Here is a 17,183-nt window from a genome sequence, read left to right as displayed (position 1 = left end):
CTGACAAAATAACTTTGAGTAATGGTTCAAGGCTGTTGTTCTGAGTAGAAATTCAAGCCATCACACCAACTTCACCAAGTCTCCTGCTACAGTCAACAGTATCAAGGGCAGCTGATATAAAAGAATTTAGCAAAGACACCTCACCATCACAGTTAGTAAGAAAAGCAGTATGTGGATGAATTTAAAGCCTATAATTAGTGTATGGGTTACAGGGGAAGCTAGAGTTCCTTCTTCTTAAGGTTTTGCATTTCTTAAAATATCTAACCCAAAACTTTTACATTGATCCACCTTGTTCCACTAACTCCCTTCCTAAAACTCTACAGAAAAAAGATAATTGTTTTCTGATTCTGCTGAAACATATCTAGGCCTTAAAGGGTGTATTCTCTTAGTAACATTCACTTTTCTTCTCAGTTTTCACAGGTTGTTCACCTTTTCCCAGGTGCTCTTCTCCAGAGCCGGGCTGTTCACAGCAAAGACAGCCATGACCCAGGGTGGTGCTTGTCCTGATGATACCTTTCCTCCCTTTTCCCCCTCTGCATCAGCAGCTGCCATAGAAGATGCCACATTCCCATCCACAAGAGTTGTTATGTAGCCAGCTGAGGCTGGAGAAGGACTTCTTTTTTTTTTTTTTTTTTTCTAGCTATAGACTTCAGATCAGTGCCAGCCCACACAGAGTGCTCACCTCTGTCTTCCCTGCCATGGTATGCTTGGCCAAAGAGTACCATTCACCATTCTCCTAGGTTGTGAGCAGCCTCCTGGATTCATCATGCTCCAGTGACATGGGTAACAAAGGCAGGGAATGAGGAAACAGGGTGTCTGCTGATGAGGGCTTCTGGGTTGCTATGTGCATCCTCCTGTTTACAGCTCCAAACAGCTGCTGTCTGGCCACAGCTCCAGCCCTAGAACCAGCTACTCTACTCTTGAATTTTGCAAACTATGAACAGGCAGAGCAAGACTGTGCAAGTGCCAGAGCAGCTGCAGGACCTTTCCCCCACTGAATTAGTGGCAGGGATGGGCATGCCAGCTTGTTTGTGAGCTGCTCCACAACCTTTCACCTACTTCGCCTATTTTGGCTGCGCCAGGAGCCCACGGCAGCTTGACAGCTCCAATGGCTGCAGCTTCGGGTGACAGAAAGATGAGAAGGAGGAGGTATGACCCTTGTTTGTAATGCTATTTTTTTTCCCATGGAAAGGGCTGCATAAATATTTTTAATACAAATGTGTTAGTAGATTAAAGGATCAAACCAACTGCACAAATGCAGACCTATCTGGAAGCAGAGGGTCAGTGCTTTGCCATGGCGCTGCTGGAAACGTTACTAAGTGCTGCCAGCCCAGCTCATGCCCTTCAGTCATCAGACTATTCCTTCCGCTCACATTCAGTACTTCCTAGTGCCACCATTAATTCCACCCTGCCCTACTGCTCCTCCTGGGTCATCATTTAGCCTTCCTTACAAAATTACAAGTTACTTTTGTCCCTAGCAGAAAATGTTATGCTGGTTTCCCAAGGAAAAAAGCTTCAATCATGTTGCCTCTTCATCTGCTTGCCAAACCACCCCTCCTAACCATTTCAACCAAATCTGGATAGATAATCAACTTCTTACAAACTTTGTACAAACTGGTAGATGGTTTAGGGATGAGAGATCCCCTTTTGGGTCCACATTGAGGAAAAGGATGAAGAAACTCAACCAAGACTTACTCTACTTAAGACCAGCAACCTCACCGGTTGTCATCGTATGTATTCTGACTGGTCAGGAGAGGGCAACCACCTCAGCACAGTATATTGTATCTCAAGCCCTTGTTGGCAGGTGGGTTAGAAAGAAAAGGGTTAAATTTGTGACACATGGAAAAACAGGTAAGCTAAAATGAGCTAAGACACTTTCTATTAGACATCAGCAACAAGGCCAGGTATCGCCTGTTCTGGCCATCCAGGAACACAGCTCTGACTTAAGTACAGCACGTTGTGTCTCCGGCAGCAGGGAGCACATAAGGACATAAGGAGCATTGAGGGGGGAGGAGGCTGATCGTGATGGATAATAATTAGGAGACAAATGGACATGAGGCCAGGCTTCATTCATTCCACTCCTATGGACCCAGCTGTTGTGCAAAAACCAGAAGGTTAACGCAGCTCCATTTTCTTAAGGATGGTCAGCAAAACATGGCTGTGACTGAGCGGCCAAAAGGCTTCTAAGTGCCTCTGCAAAAGGGCAGTTCAGAAGAGGAAAGTGAACACATTAAAGCAGCAGAAGTGAGACCCAGCCTGATGAATGCTGCAGTTTAGAACTGTCCTTCACCATCAAAGTGCTGTTCTCTGACACCTGCACTTCTGTCACATGTACTAGGGCTTCAGAAGGAGGGGAGAAATGATGGTTTGGAAGAGGAAATAAAACGAGAACAAACAATGCTGCAGTCAGGACAGAAAGCAGAGTTATTTGAAATGGTTATGGGTTTTACAGCCTGGTCTTCTTCACATGCAGCTTAGATGACAGTGAATCTTGATATATTGTTAACTCTGTGCCTAAAACTTATCTGTCTTCCCTAATATTCAGTACATCCTTAACAATTATTGCCCAATTTTGTATTACCTACTGTAATACATAACACATCATCTTAGGAACAAGTTCTGCACTGTGAAGGTGGTGGAACACTGGAACAGGTTGCCCAAGCAGGTGGTTGGGGCCCCATCCCTGGATATATTCAAGGTGGGGCTCAAGAGGGCTCTGGGCAACCTGATCTACTTGAGGATGTCCCTGCTTACTGCAGAAGAGGGGTCCCTTGCAACCCAAACCATTCTATGATTCTACAATACAAAGAGAGTGGAGCAAATTTGCATTACAAAGGCAACACCCTTCTTCCAGGAAGCCATTGGAGTAGTAAAACTCTGCTAGCTGTTGCCTTGCAGATGTGTAAAATTCTTGTAGAAGTTTGGTTTCCTTTGAAAAGCATCCAGGTTTTGAGTTGCTGGAACTTTGCCCTTTTAATAATTGGGGAAGGCAACACGCTTCCTATTTTTCCTGCAACAACAACTGCACTGTTTGTTCAGACCTAAACTGAACATGCAAGAGGTTTGTTCATCCCTTACTGCACATAACTACCAGGGAAACTATGAGGAGACAAGTTGCTGTAAAGAAAAGGAATGTAAACAACAGAAATTGCTCCTAGCAGGCTTTTTCCCTCGTACATAACAGAGTGTGCAATATGCCTACTCACAAAGGTTATTCAACTTACTTATATTAAGCAGGGTTGGCACAACAGCAGATTAAAACAAAGTATGTCAACAGCAGGAGAAATAGTGACTTTATAACTATAACAACTGCCCAGTGCAGAGGACTTCCTTGAGGGCCACGAAAATGATCAGGGTTATGAGCACCTCTGCTACAAAGACAGGCTGAGGGAGCTGGGGCTGTTCAGCCTGGAAAAGCAGAGGCTCTGGGAAGATCTAATAGCAACCTTCCAGTACCTGAAGGGGTCTACAAGAAGGATGGAAAGAGATTATTTGCAAAGGTCTGCAGTGATAGGATGAGGGGCAATGGCTTCAAACTAGAGAAGAACAGACTTAAATTGGATGTTAGGTTATTTACCATGCGGGCAGTGGAACACTGGAACAGATTGCCTAGGGAGGTGGTTGGGGCCTCATCCCTGGTGATAGTCACAGTGAGGCTCAACAGGCCTCCAGGCAACCTGATCTAGTTGAGGATGTTCCTGCTTACTGCAGAGGGGGTTGGACTGGATGGCCTTCAGAGGTCCCTTCCAACCCAGACCATTCTACGATTCTATGATTCAGATTTTGTTGTAAAGTGTTAAATCTTGAGATTCTTGCTTGCCATTGGTCAATGGCTTCAGGAAGAACATAAAACAACTCCAAAGCTATCCTTCATAAGCTCCAGAATTTAAACAAATTTGTATGATATTTTTACTTCTGTGAGTCATCTGCAACTTGCAGGCAAAATTAAAACAGTTGAAAACAAACTCCAACATCTACTGCAAATGTTTAACTTCTAGCAAACACAGGAAAAAAAATCAAACTGCTCCCATTTGTTGTTGTTATTAGGTGTCTTCATTTTGCTTCATTTCACATTTCATATGCCCACACTCAGCCATTGGGGTAAAAGATAATATGGCACAATAACAGGGCAACTCTCCCAATAAAATAATAAAACAGGGAACAATAAAATAATAAAGCAGAAAGTGCAGTGGGAACTGATCAGTAAGCAGGGATAACAGATATCATGACTAGGAAGGCAAAAAATCAGATTTTGATTAAAATAAAAATCAATGATAAGTTAAAAGTCTTCTTCTCTGCATTCTAAACTAAGTGTATGTACTTCTGGCTAGAAATAATAAAAAAGAGTATATATATTTATGTGTAGAAGCATAAGCATCTAAACATTGGACTGAGGAGTTGCATGAAAATATTAAGACTACATTCTTTTGTCGCATTGTTTCATTGCCACCTGTTTCTGCTGTTCCTGACCAAGATTTAGGATGTCAGAAGTCCTCTTCCAATTTATCATGCAAAGCCTGACTTTAGAGTCAAGTGGTCTTGGTGTCCTGGGGAATATCCAGGCAGCACTGAAGATCACAGCTCCCTTTCCAGTGAAGAGGAGAGGTTCCAGGCTTTTCCCAGCTCATCTGTGACCCTGAAAGATGAGCTGAGCAAGAGCTGTTCATTCTGCCACCTCTTAGGTCAGCTCTGCAGAGAGTAAATAAAGGTCACATGGTGATTTGGGACCAGTGTGTCACCAAAGCAGCTGCCTTCAAATATATGGCCACTATTCATCTAGGTCACAGTGATGACCTACAAGTCAAGCACCCTGAACCCTGTGGCTAGGATCTAATTTTGCTCCCTTTGCACCTCCATTATTCCCTGTGTCAATCCTGGACTTTCAGTAACTCCATGAGAAGCATCCCCTGCATTTAGTGCAAAGAGAGTTTCCCCAAAGAGAGTTTTCCCTTTGGTTAAAGTTTTGTTCAGGCATTGGAACAGGTTGCCCAGGGCAGTGGTGGAGTCACCATCCCTGAAGGTGTTCAAGGAAAGTGTAGTCGTGGCACCTGGGGACACGGTTTAGTGGCCATGGTGTTGTTGGGTTGATGGTGGCTTGCTGATCATAGAGGTCTTTTCCGACCTTAATGATTCTGTGATTTAAGCCACAGGACGCCAGCGTACCCCTCTGGGCTGCCAACAGCCACCACCCCGGGCCCGGGCCAGCTCCCCACAGCCCAGTAGGTGCCGCTACCCGCCATTGGCTCCCTCTATACGGCCAGACCCCACCGGGCAGTCAATGAGGGTCGGAGGAGCGCGTCTCTCCTGGATCTTGGCAGGGCCGCCCCGCCGCTGACATTGCCCAGCAAACAAGGTCACGGCGGGGGCGCGGGGCCAGCACCGCACTCCGCACCCCTGACGCCGGCTCCGCGGCACCCCTGCGGCTCCCGGGCCAGCCCGGCCTTCCTAGCGCTCCCACCGCGCGTTGGCCACCCGCCCACTGCCCTCGGGACCGGGGGGGCCGGGGGGAGCCCTGCCAACGCCTGTCACGGGGGGAACGTTCCGTTAAGGGCAGCGAGGCGTGGCCTGGCCGAGCCTGCCCCGCGGGGGCTGTAAATAGAGGCGGCACGTTCCACCGCCCGTCACAGCGAGCAGACAGCACGACTCCCGCTGCTGACTGCCCATCCTACCCACCGGATAGCCGGCGACCGAGCGGTCCGCCCGATTACCTGCTTGCCACCCGCCCAGCGACCGGCCGTCAGCTGCCGCCCGCTCACCCACTGACCGACCGAAGCCCCGGGAGCAATGAAGGCCGCCCGGATCGCCCTGCGCACCGCCGCGCCCCTGGTCGGGGGCAGTGGAAGCAGCGGTGGCACCAGCAGTTTTCCCAGCGTTTTGGAGCACTTTTCCCGCTTCTCCCCCTCCCCTCTCTCCATCAAGCAGTTACTGGACTTCGGTGAGAGGCGGGACGAGCAGGGGAGGGACGGGGCGCGGGTCTGGTCGGCGGGGCACTGCGGCTCGGAGGCTTCCCCGTCTTGGGAGAGAACCCCCGGGACAGCGGTGCGGAGGGAGGAGGAACGGGCTGCAGGAGCCAGCGGTCATCTGTCTGGGGGGGTGCGGGCTCTGCCTGCGCTGAAGAAGCCGCCGTCCCCCGGCCTGACTCCCCGGCGCGCAGGAGTCAAAGGAGCAGCGGGGTGAGCCGGCTCCCTGCGGCGCCGGGGAGAGGTCGCCTTGGTAGCCAGAGGCACCCACCGGGGTGGCTGGCGGCCCATGAGTGGCCTGCGAGTGCCTCACTTATAGCTGGAGATAGACTAGAGCTGGTGGTGTTAGTGGAATGGGGGGCTAAGAGTTAAATCAGCCAAGAGGTGTTTTCATATTGTGCCGGGCTTGTTATCAGGGAGGAGTCAGGAGTCCTGTGTTGGAGTGAACGACCTGTACCCAGATCCGATTACTTCTCGGGCAGCTGTAAAGTCTCTGCTCACATGCCATTTCCAGACGTCACCCCAGAGAAGCCCGTGTTTACAAAGGCTGGAGTGATTCTTCAAGTGGATTACAAACAAATCCCGTGTCTAAAATGGGAAATGTACAAGTGTGCCTCCCAGGAACGTGCTGTCTTGCTCTCATGTAAACAACATGCAGCACAAACGTAGAATCATTAAGATTGAAAAAGATCTCTAAGGTCATCGAATTCAGCTGTCAACCTAACACCACCATGCCCACTAAACCATGTCCTGAGTGCTATGTTTGCACGTGTTATGAACACCCCCAGGGATGGTGACTCTACCACTTTCCCTGGGCAGCCTGTTCCAATGCCTGACCACTCTTTCAGTATGCTTAGGAGAACTGGACAGTAATAACATGATGCTGGCTAAGGAACACAGTCCTGAAATCTGTGGAAAGACAGTAATTTGTAATTGTATCTCAAAACGTCTTAACTGTTTTGTCTTGGATGTATTCACAGGCTCAACTAATGGATGTGAGAGAACTTCTTTTGCATTTTTGAGACAAGAGCTTCCTGTGAGGTTTGCAAACATACTGAGAGAAATTGATCTTCTTCCTGATAAATTGCTAGGCACTCCATCAGTACAGTTAGTCAAAAGCTGGTAAGTGAGAACTACTTGAACTCAGCTTGCAGTTTCTTACCAAAGCTGAATTGCAAACTATTATGCACTGTCCTCACCTATCAGTAGAAAAGCAACCTGGTTGTGTTACTGTTTATTTAATAGGTTGGGGTGTTTTTAAACAGTTCAAAATAGCTGGTAGATCAAATCTCTCTTCGTACCTTTGTAAGAATCATGGAATTGTTTTAGTTGGAAAAGACATTTAAGATCATCCAGTCCAACCATTCTCTAATTCTACCAAGGCTGGGGCTAAAACATATCCATCAGCATCACATATCTGCCTCTCTAAAACATCTTCAGAGATGGTGACTCCACCACCTCCTTGCAGACCCTCTTCCAGGGTTTGAGAACCTTCTCAGTCAAGAAGTTTCTTCTAATATACCACATAAACTTCCCCTGCTACAACTTAAGGCCATTTCCTCTCATCCTGTCACTTGTTGCTAGGAAAAGAGACCAGCCCCCACATGGCTCCAAACTCTTTTCAGGGAGTTGTAGAGATATAGAAAGCACCCCCCCCCCCTTAGTCCTTTTTTCCAGACTACACAACCCCAGTTCTCTCAGCTGCTCCTCACCAGAGCTGTTTTCCAGACCCTTCACCAGCTTCATTGCCCTTCAGTGGACCTGCTCCCGCACCTCAATGTCTTTCTTGGCGTGGAGGCCCCAAAACTGAACTAAAGACTCAAGGTGTGGCCTCACCAGTGCTGAGGACAGGGGGAAATACTTCCCTGGTGCTGCTGGTCACACTATTGCTATGCTGTTGGCCTTCTTGACCACCTGGGCACAGACTAGCTCATCTTAGCTGGCTGTTGATCAGCACTTTGAGGTCTGCTTGGCTGGGCAGCTTTCCAGTCCCTCTTTGCCAAGCCTAGAGAGCATTCATGGGGTGATTACAGGGCATTACAGACCCTCAGAGGTACACAAGATGCAGGCCATGCACTTGTTTACACCTCTGACTGATGGCATTACGAACAGCCCTTCCCTAGCCTTGACCTGTCTAGGTTGGAGTTCAGCTAACGTAATCTCTGTGACTGACGCAGTGGCTGGATCTCATTTAACCTGACTTTACTGGCACAGCTGAAGCCTTTGCAGGGATGGCTGAGATAAAGGGCAAAGGTATTAGGGTGAGATCCAGATCTAGCAAACAGTTGCAGCATGCATCAAAGCTGTCAGGTGCCAGCACAAGAGGCTCAAGTGCTTAGCTTTTGCCAAAGCTGATCAGATCTGGAAAAAAATTTGCTTGATTGGCTTCCTGATCAGTATTGTCATTTGTATCTTCCTGTGAAACACTTCTCAAGAGTTGTAAGGGGATCCTATGTATCTCAAGTGAGGGTTTAGATTCCTTTCTGGGTGGCAAGTACAAGGAAAGATTTCTAAAACTTCTAGGGTTCAAGAAGTGCCCATCTGTGATTCCATACTTGGCTGGAACTTCGGTACTTCAAAGATGCTTCAAACTTCCAGCTAACTTACTAAGAATAATAAATGATTTGGGCCACACAGTGTTTTTCCTGGACTAATAAAAATCAAACCAATAGCATATATTTCTTGTGTTCTTTTTCAATAGGTATGTCCAAAGCCTAATGGAGCTGGTTGAGTTCCATCAGAAAAGCCCAGATGATCAAAAAGTCTTATCTGAGTAAGCTTTTAATTTGTTTCTGCAGACTCCTGATCTCGTGTTCCACTCTTCAAAATGTCAGTTTAGAATGATAACTGTCATGAGCTGAATTTGAGGATCTAGCATGAGATGCTGTGCATAGAGCAAGCTGCTTTAGATCTCTGATCATATTTAGCAATTTCAAATAAAAATGATCCCTTGCAGCTTGGTTCCAAGGCCATGCTGTCCCTTGAACTGTCACGACAGAGAAATAGCAACAAAAATTATCTGTGTGGTCATATCCCTGCTTCTTTCCAAGATGTCAGCTCAGGGACTTACTCCCTTCCTCATGTTCTCCTCTGCTCAGACTATTAAGAATGAGCAAACAGGGAGTGAATTTGGCACGGCTAATTATTACACCTTCTGTATTAAAAGTATCAAACTCCTCTGGTTCGGGTCAGGGAGAAATTGCTTTTGAAAGGTAGAATATTAAGGCTGTTAAACACTTGTCTGTGCTGCTGCTGGCTGGATAATGACATGATACAAAGCTTACCTCTGTGCAGTCTTAGAATAATGTTCTAAAATTGTGTGTCTGTGTTTTTTTAACCTAGCTTCATAGATACATTAATTAAAGTCCGAAACAGGCATCATGATGTGGTTCCTACAATGGCACAAGGAGTCATTGAATACAAAGACACTTTTAAAGTAGATCCTGTCACCAATCAAAACATTCAGTATTTTTTGGATCGTTTTTACATGAGCCGGATCTCCACCCGCATGCTGATGAACCAACACAGTAAGTAGAAATTTCTACCTGGGGAAAACCTTCAGCTTCAGGAGAGCCACGTTCAGGGAAACATTGCTGAAAACTGTTGGAGATCTGCCTCAGGCTGTTTCTTGTGACACTGAGAAGTTAAATTAAATGTGTACAAAAGTAGTAAGAAAAAGTCTTTCTAGACTACAGACTAATTGTAAGTCTTGCATGAAATATTTAGGGATCACAGACTCATAGAATGGTCTGGGTTAGAAGGCACCTTAAAGATTAGAATAGAATAGAATAGAACAGAACTACCCAGGTTGGAAGAGACCTTTGAGATCGAGTCCAACCTATCATCCAACACTGTCTAATCAACTAAACCATGGCACCAACCACCCCATCCAGTCTCTTCCTAAACACCTCCGGTGATGGTGACTCCACCACCTCCCTGGGCAGCCCATTCCAATGGCCAATCACTCTTTCTGTGAAGAACTTCTTCCTAACATCCAGCCTAAACCTCCCCTGGCACATCTTGAGACTGTGTCCTCTCATTCTGGTGCTGGTTGCCTGGGAGAAGAGACCAACCTCCACCTGTCTGCCATCTAGTTTCACCCCCCTGCCACAACCAGGGACACCTTACATTAGACCACATTGTTCAAGACCCCATCCAGCCTGGCTTTGAACACCTGCAGAGAGGGGGAATCCACAACCTCCCTGGGCAACCTGTTCCAGTGTCTCTCCACCTTCACTGTAAAGAGTGTCTTCCTAATATCCAGTCAAGATGTATCCTCTTCCATCTTAACCACTCCCTCTCATCCTGCCACTACAAGGCCTTCTCATTCTTCAGCTGAAAAGCCTTTAGATGTCGAACAACAGAACAGCGGCAGTAGGTAGCATTTTAACTAAAAAAAGGCATAAACAATGCTCAGCATTTGATATATTTTGTGATCAGGTTGTTTTAGTCTCAACTAGAAAGGCTTTTTTAACTTACAGAGTATTTGGGATTAAATACAGCATTGTTTTCATCCCACACAGCCCTTCTTTTTGATGATAAATCTCGCTCTGGGCACCCAAGGCACATTGGGAGCATTGATCCTTGCTGTGATGTTGCTGAGGTGGTGAATGGTAAGTATTCTGGGATCTTCAATACTTCTCTTCATGATCAGTATTTATATCTGATGGCAACTGGTTTGGGTAACCACCATGCGTTGTACAGGATGCTGAATGGTTTTCATGGAAACAGCTGAAAACTGCTTACCAAACCAACACCTTTTTATAGGACAGAATTTAGGATTAAAAAAAAAAAAAAACCAAAAACCCCAAAACCCAAAAGGTTGGAGTGAGGCTTAGCAAGTGAGACATAAGGCAGGAGTTAGTTGGTGGTGGTGTTGAGATTTGCTTTGCCTCCTGATAGAGAGCAGATGTCTCTCTTACAGAATGATCAAATTATGAGGAAGATTTGCCCATGTTGCTGCAGTTGCCTTTCTTCTCCATTCTAAGCCATGCAGAAGATGCAGTTATCATTCTTAGAGTCTAACACCTTAGCATCTGAAAATCCTGGTTTGCATGCTTTAGAATGACTTCCTGCAGTGCTTGCTGTTACACCTCATGCATTTTATTGAAATAAATATTTCAGATGCCTTTGAAAATTCCAAGATGTTGTGTGAGCAGTATTACTTAACATCTCCAGAGCTGAAACTCAACCAAGTGAATGGTAAGATGAGAGTTCTTACATCTGTCTTCCTGCCCTTAGGCAGTCTGCTGAGTCAAAAGGCTCCTATTTTTATAACTGTACTGGTACATACCAGCTAATCTGTCTTGGGCTAGTTCCTTTTCACTTTCTGCTTTAGGAACCTAAATTTAATTTCCTGTGTTACATGTCACTGTATCTTATCTTAAATCCTAGGTAATATTAATGAGTTTGAGAGAAGTAAAACTAACCTGTCCTTAAAGTAATATGAGTTGCTAGAGAAGAGCTTTTTATCTGGGGTGAGGAACTGGGGCTATTGACTGAAAGACTGGTTCTGGTCCAAGCTGCCTGCATGAGTCTCAGGTAGTCTGCTTAACCTCTGAAGTTCTTTATTTACAAAAGGGAATTAATGCTTGAGGGTTTGGGATTTTTTTAGAATATTTGAAAAGAAACTGTTATAAACAAGGGGCATTTACAGTCTAAACACTGTCTGAGTGCATAAAGTTGTTTGCATATTTGGGGAGGGAAAGAAACAACCAAACCAACTTGACTTACTCTCCGGTTTGTTGTGGCATGCAGATAAAAGTCCACCATTCATTTTAAACATTGCTTATATTTTTCCCTTCCTCTAGGAAAACTTCCAGGAGAGCCAATTAACATTGTCTATGTTCCATCTCATCTTTATCACATGCTTTTTGAGCTTTTCAAGGTATGTCAGTATAAACTGCTTCTTCTTCCTTTAGTAGTCTGAGATGGAGCATCCATATTTAAAGTCTCTAGCTAAAAAGAAGTAAAGCTTTGCACAGGACAGTGAGACTTCTAAGATGTTCTTATTTGGTAGAAATAGCTTTGGCATTTAAGAAAGAAATGGTTGCACTTTGTAGGAGTGTTTGGACACTTGCATGTGCTGGTAAATGGGACGGGAAGGGAGAGAGACAGTGAAAGTGGGACATGGGGTTGTGACCACTACTAGCCTTCTGCTTTTGGAGCTTGCCCTGATGCCTTTTCTGTGGAGTGAGTGGGTGATACATCTTGAAGTAGTGAATGTGGCTCAACTAATGTGCTGCCAACTTCAGTTCAGCCTTTAGCAACTGCTGAACTCTGTTCTTGTCTAGAAACCTAGTGACTCCTAAGGGAGTTATGTTTCTTAATTTACTTTGGCTGAGTAATGTTGGACAAGGGAGTGTGTAATCCTCCACACATAAAAGTTTTGGCTGTGCTTAGTCCCTTTTAGGTTTGAGGTCTCCTGTGCTCCTGCTATGATAGGTTGTTTGGTGTGTTCCTTGGACACTAGACTCTGATAGGAATGGAGGGTAACTGTGCTCAGCCTCTGCATAACAGGGGTGTGATTTCAAGTGCATAGCTCCAACACACTAACAGTAACCTTCTTTTCTATAGAATTCAATGAGGGCAACTGTTGAATTCCAAGAAAACAGTTCTTCCCTTACTCCAATTGAAGTGACAGTTGTTCTAGGACAAGAAGACCTGGCAATTAAGGTATTTTGTGGCCTCCTACAGTATGGGCTTTATAATCTTTATGATTAAATATGCTGCAGCAAATTCTACTGAAAGAACTTCCAGCCCCTGACAACAGACCAGAGATGCTGGACTCCATTCAGAGCCACAAAACAAATGTTTGCATCTATTACCATTGGAAGCATTTGTTCAAATAACAGAATTTTAAAACACCATTCTTAGGACATGATTGTAATTAATTTTCTTCCCTCTTAAATCAGATCTCAGACAGAGGAGGTGGTGTTCCAGTAAGGAAAATTGAGAAGCTGTTTAGCTACATGTATTCCACGGCACCCACACCGAGGATGGATGATGGCCGGAATGCCCCTCTTGTAAGACATCTTCCATACTCATATTGGTGATAAGGTTGCTCTAAGTGTTGGACAGATTGATAGCTTAATAAATTATGAAATGCTGTGTCCATCCTACTGCCTTGTGGGGTGTGCAAAGATCATTGAGCCTCACAAACAGCAATTAATAGCTTCTGAAGCATTGTTAATATCTGGCTTAGTGCACAAAAACATACTACTTTTAAAGGTAGAAACAAAGTTGAACATTCCAACCTGAATCTAAGTCAGCCAGTGACAGTCATTTACTTGGTTTTCACTCCCACTCAGTCCTCAAACTTACTATCAATTATGCTGTCTTTATGGAAGCAAGCACACCTGGAACAGGCTTAGGCTATTGTAATAGTTTAAGGTCTCTGAGCACTGTTCAGCTCTTTAATTTAAAGTCAGTAAAAACATGAAGCTAATCATAAAAGCTAGTTAAAAAAGGCAGTAAAAACAGATATTAATTTTTTCTTTTACTTTATTTCTAGGCTGGTTTTGGGTATGGCTTGCCAATTTCTCGTCTGTATGCTAAATACTTCCAAGGAGATCTAAATCTCTATTCCATATGTGGTTATGGAACAGATGCTATTATCTACTTGAAGGTATGTATTTTCAGTTGGTTAAATCAAAATAACTACTATGTAATGCAGTGAGGTAACTACTCAGTATTACTTTAAGGTAAATAAATGCTCTGTCATGAGGAGAAAAGCTTTCATTGATTAAGAAATGCCAGCATGATTTGCAACTGGTATTTAGAATTAAAAAGGTCATTTGGCTTTAACTAGTTGATTTGAAAAATTACAGGAGAGAGCCTCATTACTTTTTAGGTTGTGTTAAGATTTGTTATTTACTGGTTCATGGAATACAAAGTACTGGAGGAGGGCAGGCTGAGGGCGCTGGGTTTGTTCAGCCTTGAGAAAAGAAGGCTCCAAGGAGACCTAATAGCAGCCTGCCAGTACTTGAAGAGGGCTACAAGAAGGCTGAAGAGAGACTGTTTGCAAATGCCTGCAGTGATAGGACAAGGGACAATGGTTTGAAATGAGAGCAGACCAAATTTAGATTGCATGTTAGGAACAAGTTCTGTACCATGAGGGTGATGTAACACTGCAACAGGTTGCCCAGGGAGGTAGTTGAAGCCACATCCTTGGAGATATTCAAGGCGAGGCTGGACAAGGCTCTGAGCAACCTGCTCTAGTGGAGGATGGCCCTGCTCACTGCAGGGGTGGTGGACTAGATGACCTTTGGAGGTCCCTTCCAACCCAAACCATCCTATGATTCTAAAGATGTGAGTAACAAATCTGGTTTCTTTACTGTTATTTCTTTACTCTGACAACCAGAACGTTTGTAGAAACTAATCCTTAAGGAGTCTAGTACCTGATCGTGTTCAGCATCTGTCATGCAGAACATATATGTAAACTGAAATACCTGCATAACATGCACTGCTGGGTTTATAAATCACTGGGAAGTAGCACTACACATGATTTTCTACTTTCAGTGTTTACTCATGAAAAAAATCTTGCTTTGAATTCACTCCAGTAAACCAAAACCAATATCATAAGAAGAGATGGTTTATCTATGCACATTACATTTCTATGGAACAGTTGCCCAATAGAATAGTATTGGTTTTGACTGCAAAATACAGGATTAGGAAAGGAATATATTTTAAAGTTTCTGTGGAATTCTGTCAGTGGAGGCTCTTCTCTACATCTTCCAGGACTATCTTGATAACAGGTTACAGAGTAACTCATAAGGCCTATAAAATTGAGCAGATAGGATTTGATGTCACTGCATTTGCCCTGCCAGATTATCCAAAGCAAACAGAGATACTGAAGCACATTAAACTACCATCACAGAAACATTTTTGTAAATAACTGTGATCTGTAGTGTCACTTAACACTTGAAACTGCTTGGAGTTTTGCAGAGTGGCATTACTCAGAGGAAGAAAACAAGTGACTTTTGTTTTCCTTCTTAACTTGTAGGCCCTGTCAACAGACTCAGTTGAAAAACTCCCAGTTTTTAACAAATCAGCCTTCAAGCATTACCAGGCTACCACAGGGGCAGATGATTGGTGTGTGCCAAGTAAAGGCTCAAGGAGTGGATCACAGCAGAGTGCAGCTGCATGAAGGTGGTATCCAGGCACTCAGGGGGATCAAGCTGGCTTCTCAAAAAACACTGATGTTTGGAAGTCTTCATCTACCTCCAAACAAGACAATTCTTCATTTTCTGGACTGACAGAAGAGAAGATCAGGACCTTGTAGCCTAGACTGTCTGCACTGAATGGGAAATCTTGCTGTGGACTTCAGGATGAGGAAAATAGGAAGAGATGTGTATAGAGGACAATCAGACTTCCTTTTTTCCTTATGATCAAAGACTGAATGAGGTAGAGGTGTGCAATTGCTGAGTCCTGTCAAACGCTTGAATTCTCAATACTGCTAAATGCCAGTTATGCTGGTGTATATTTTTCTCTTAGCATAGTTATCAGCAGTTCATCTTAGTACAGAATGTCTCAGGTAGATAACACCTGTACTTTTGAGCTGTATTTATAACGTTTGGAAAAGATCCACTTTAAATGGCAGTCCTGTAGAAAGATACAAACAACAGCAGCCTCCCTGGAAGGTGGGGAGAAAGTGTTTTCTATCTATAAGGAAATCGCATTTAAAAAGCACCCTAAATGATATTCCAATAATAATTCTTCTGTGATGCCTTGCTCTGTGAGTTTCATTACTAGATTTTTCTTTTATCCTAAGCTGTTCATGGAAAACTAGACAAGTAAGGCTCCTGTGCACAAGGTAACAAAGAAATCTGCATTTTTTAGAAAGCTGCTGGAGAGCAATGGTTGGACCAGCTGCAAGGTCATGCCACATCCAGCCTACATCCCTGCAAAGCACATGCCAAGTCAGTTGGTCAGGATTATCCAAGAACAGACATGCAAGTTGAATGGAAAGGTTTTGGTGTGTGTAAGTGTGACATGGGAAACAGCATGTTCAGAACATGATCTCGTGGTTCCTTTTTGTCACGCTGTTAGGTTAATGGCCGAGTACACTAAACTAGAACCCACCCTGTCATCTCTGTCAGGTTTGTAACGTAAAGAGGTACCTGGGGATTCCACACCCTGAAAGCTGTGATTAGCACTGAAGGTCTGTTTGGAAGGTTTTCGTGAAGAGTGGTGTTGGAGCTAGAGTTCTCTTGTAAGAACTCTTCATTGCAATGGAAAAGGCTTAGGAAGTGAGAAGTTTCAAACTGAGCAGCACTGAAAACTACAGAGTAACTTTTATGGACAGCAAAATAATGGGGAACTGTCCCAGGAACAGTGCCAGTGGGAGAGAGCTGTTGGGAAAATCTCCATTCTCAGTAAATTTCCTCCTTTCCATCTTTTGTGTTCATTTTCCCCTTTGTGAGCAAGGTAAACTTACCAATGGAATAGGATTGAACCTGTTGGGTATTCTCAAACTGGCCAGTCAACGTTTGTCAGGGCTGCAGAACATTACTTGAATTTCTCTTTTTTTCCATAAAACTAATTAGCACCTTATCTTAAGTGTTGTGATCCTTTGCAAGAAGTTGCAAGTGCAGTATTGAAAGCATTCTGCTCAGTCAGATGAGAGTTTTCTAAGATGTATTTGTTGGACATAAAGCCACTCCATACTCTACTGTGAATATCAGATGTCTCCTTTTGTGATGGATTTCTCAATCAAAGATAAAGTAGTGCTTCACTTCCTTTAAAAACTACATTTGGAAGTGTTGATGTTAACTAGTGAGCACAATGACTTCACTGCTGCATCAAGGCTGGGTTTTATCACAGTGGATAAGCTGCAGGCACCAAAGAGCATCAGATTGTAGGAGAGCTCAGCTCAGTGAATGGACTGGGTAATAAAAATGAAATATATTTGTCCAGACTATAGAGTTGTGAAAAAGCTGCCTTCACTGCCATAAGAACTTGAGTAGTTGTTGATTTTTGTATTGAATACAAGGTCAAAAAAACATAGCTGGGTGTAGTCAGTGTTGTCAAGTCAACATAAATTAGACCTCTCTGTCTGCACCTGATGATGCTTGCACACAAGCTGTCATCCCATGGTCTGCTGTAAATCTGTTGTCATCTCAAGGTCTGCTGTACGCCTGTACCAAGGCTGCAGCTCATCCAGGTGGGAGCTGTAACTTGTATTTCAAAGCAGCTGAAGCACACAGGTGCTGCAAACAAGTC

At 44.3% G+C, this 17,183-nt stretch overlaps 1 protein-coding gene across 1 annotated transcript; it reads left to right on the top strand.

Moving 5' to 3' along the window:
- The first annotated feature begins 5,644 nt into the window (after positions 1-5,644).
- On the top strand, positions 5,645-15,305 carry PDK4 (pyruvate dehydrogenase kinase 4). Its single transcript, XM_009907655.2, has 11 exons — positions 5,645-5,935; positions 6,941-7,082; positions 8,662-8,733; positions 9,303-9,487; positions 10,484-10,573; positions 11,085-11,162; positions 11,771-11,847; positions 12,537-12,635; positions 12,875-12,985; positions 13,474-13,587; positions 14,965-15,305. The coding sequence occupies exons 1-11, from the start codon at positions 5,785-5,787 to the stop codon at positions 15,106-15,108; spliced, it is 1,263 nt and encodes a 420-aa protein (XP_009905957.1). The 5' UTR covers positions 5,645-5,784; the 3' UTR covers positions 15,109-15,305.
- The last annotated feature ends 1,878 nt before the right edge of the window (positions 15,306-17,183 follow it).

Source organism: Dryobates pubescens, chromosome 4 (genome assembly GCF_014839835.1).
Source record: "Dryobates pubescens isolate bDryPub1 chromosome 4, bDryPub1.pri, whole genome shotgun sequence".
NCBI lineage: Eukaryota > Metazoa > Chordata > Aves > Piciformes > Picidae > Dryobates > Dryobates pubescens.
This window is presented reverse-complemented; position numbering and strand designations above follow the sequence as displayed.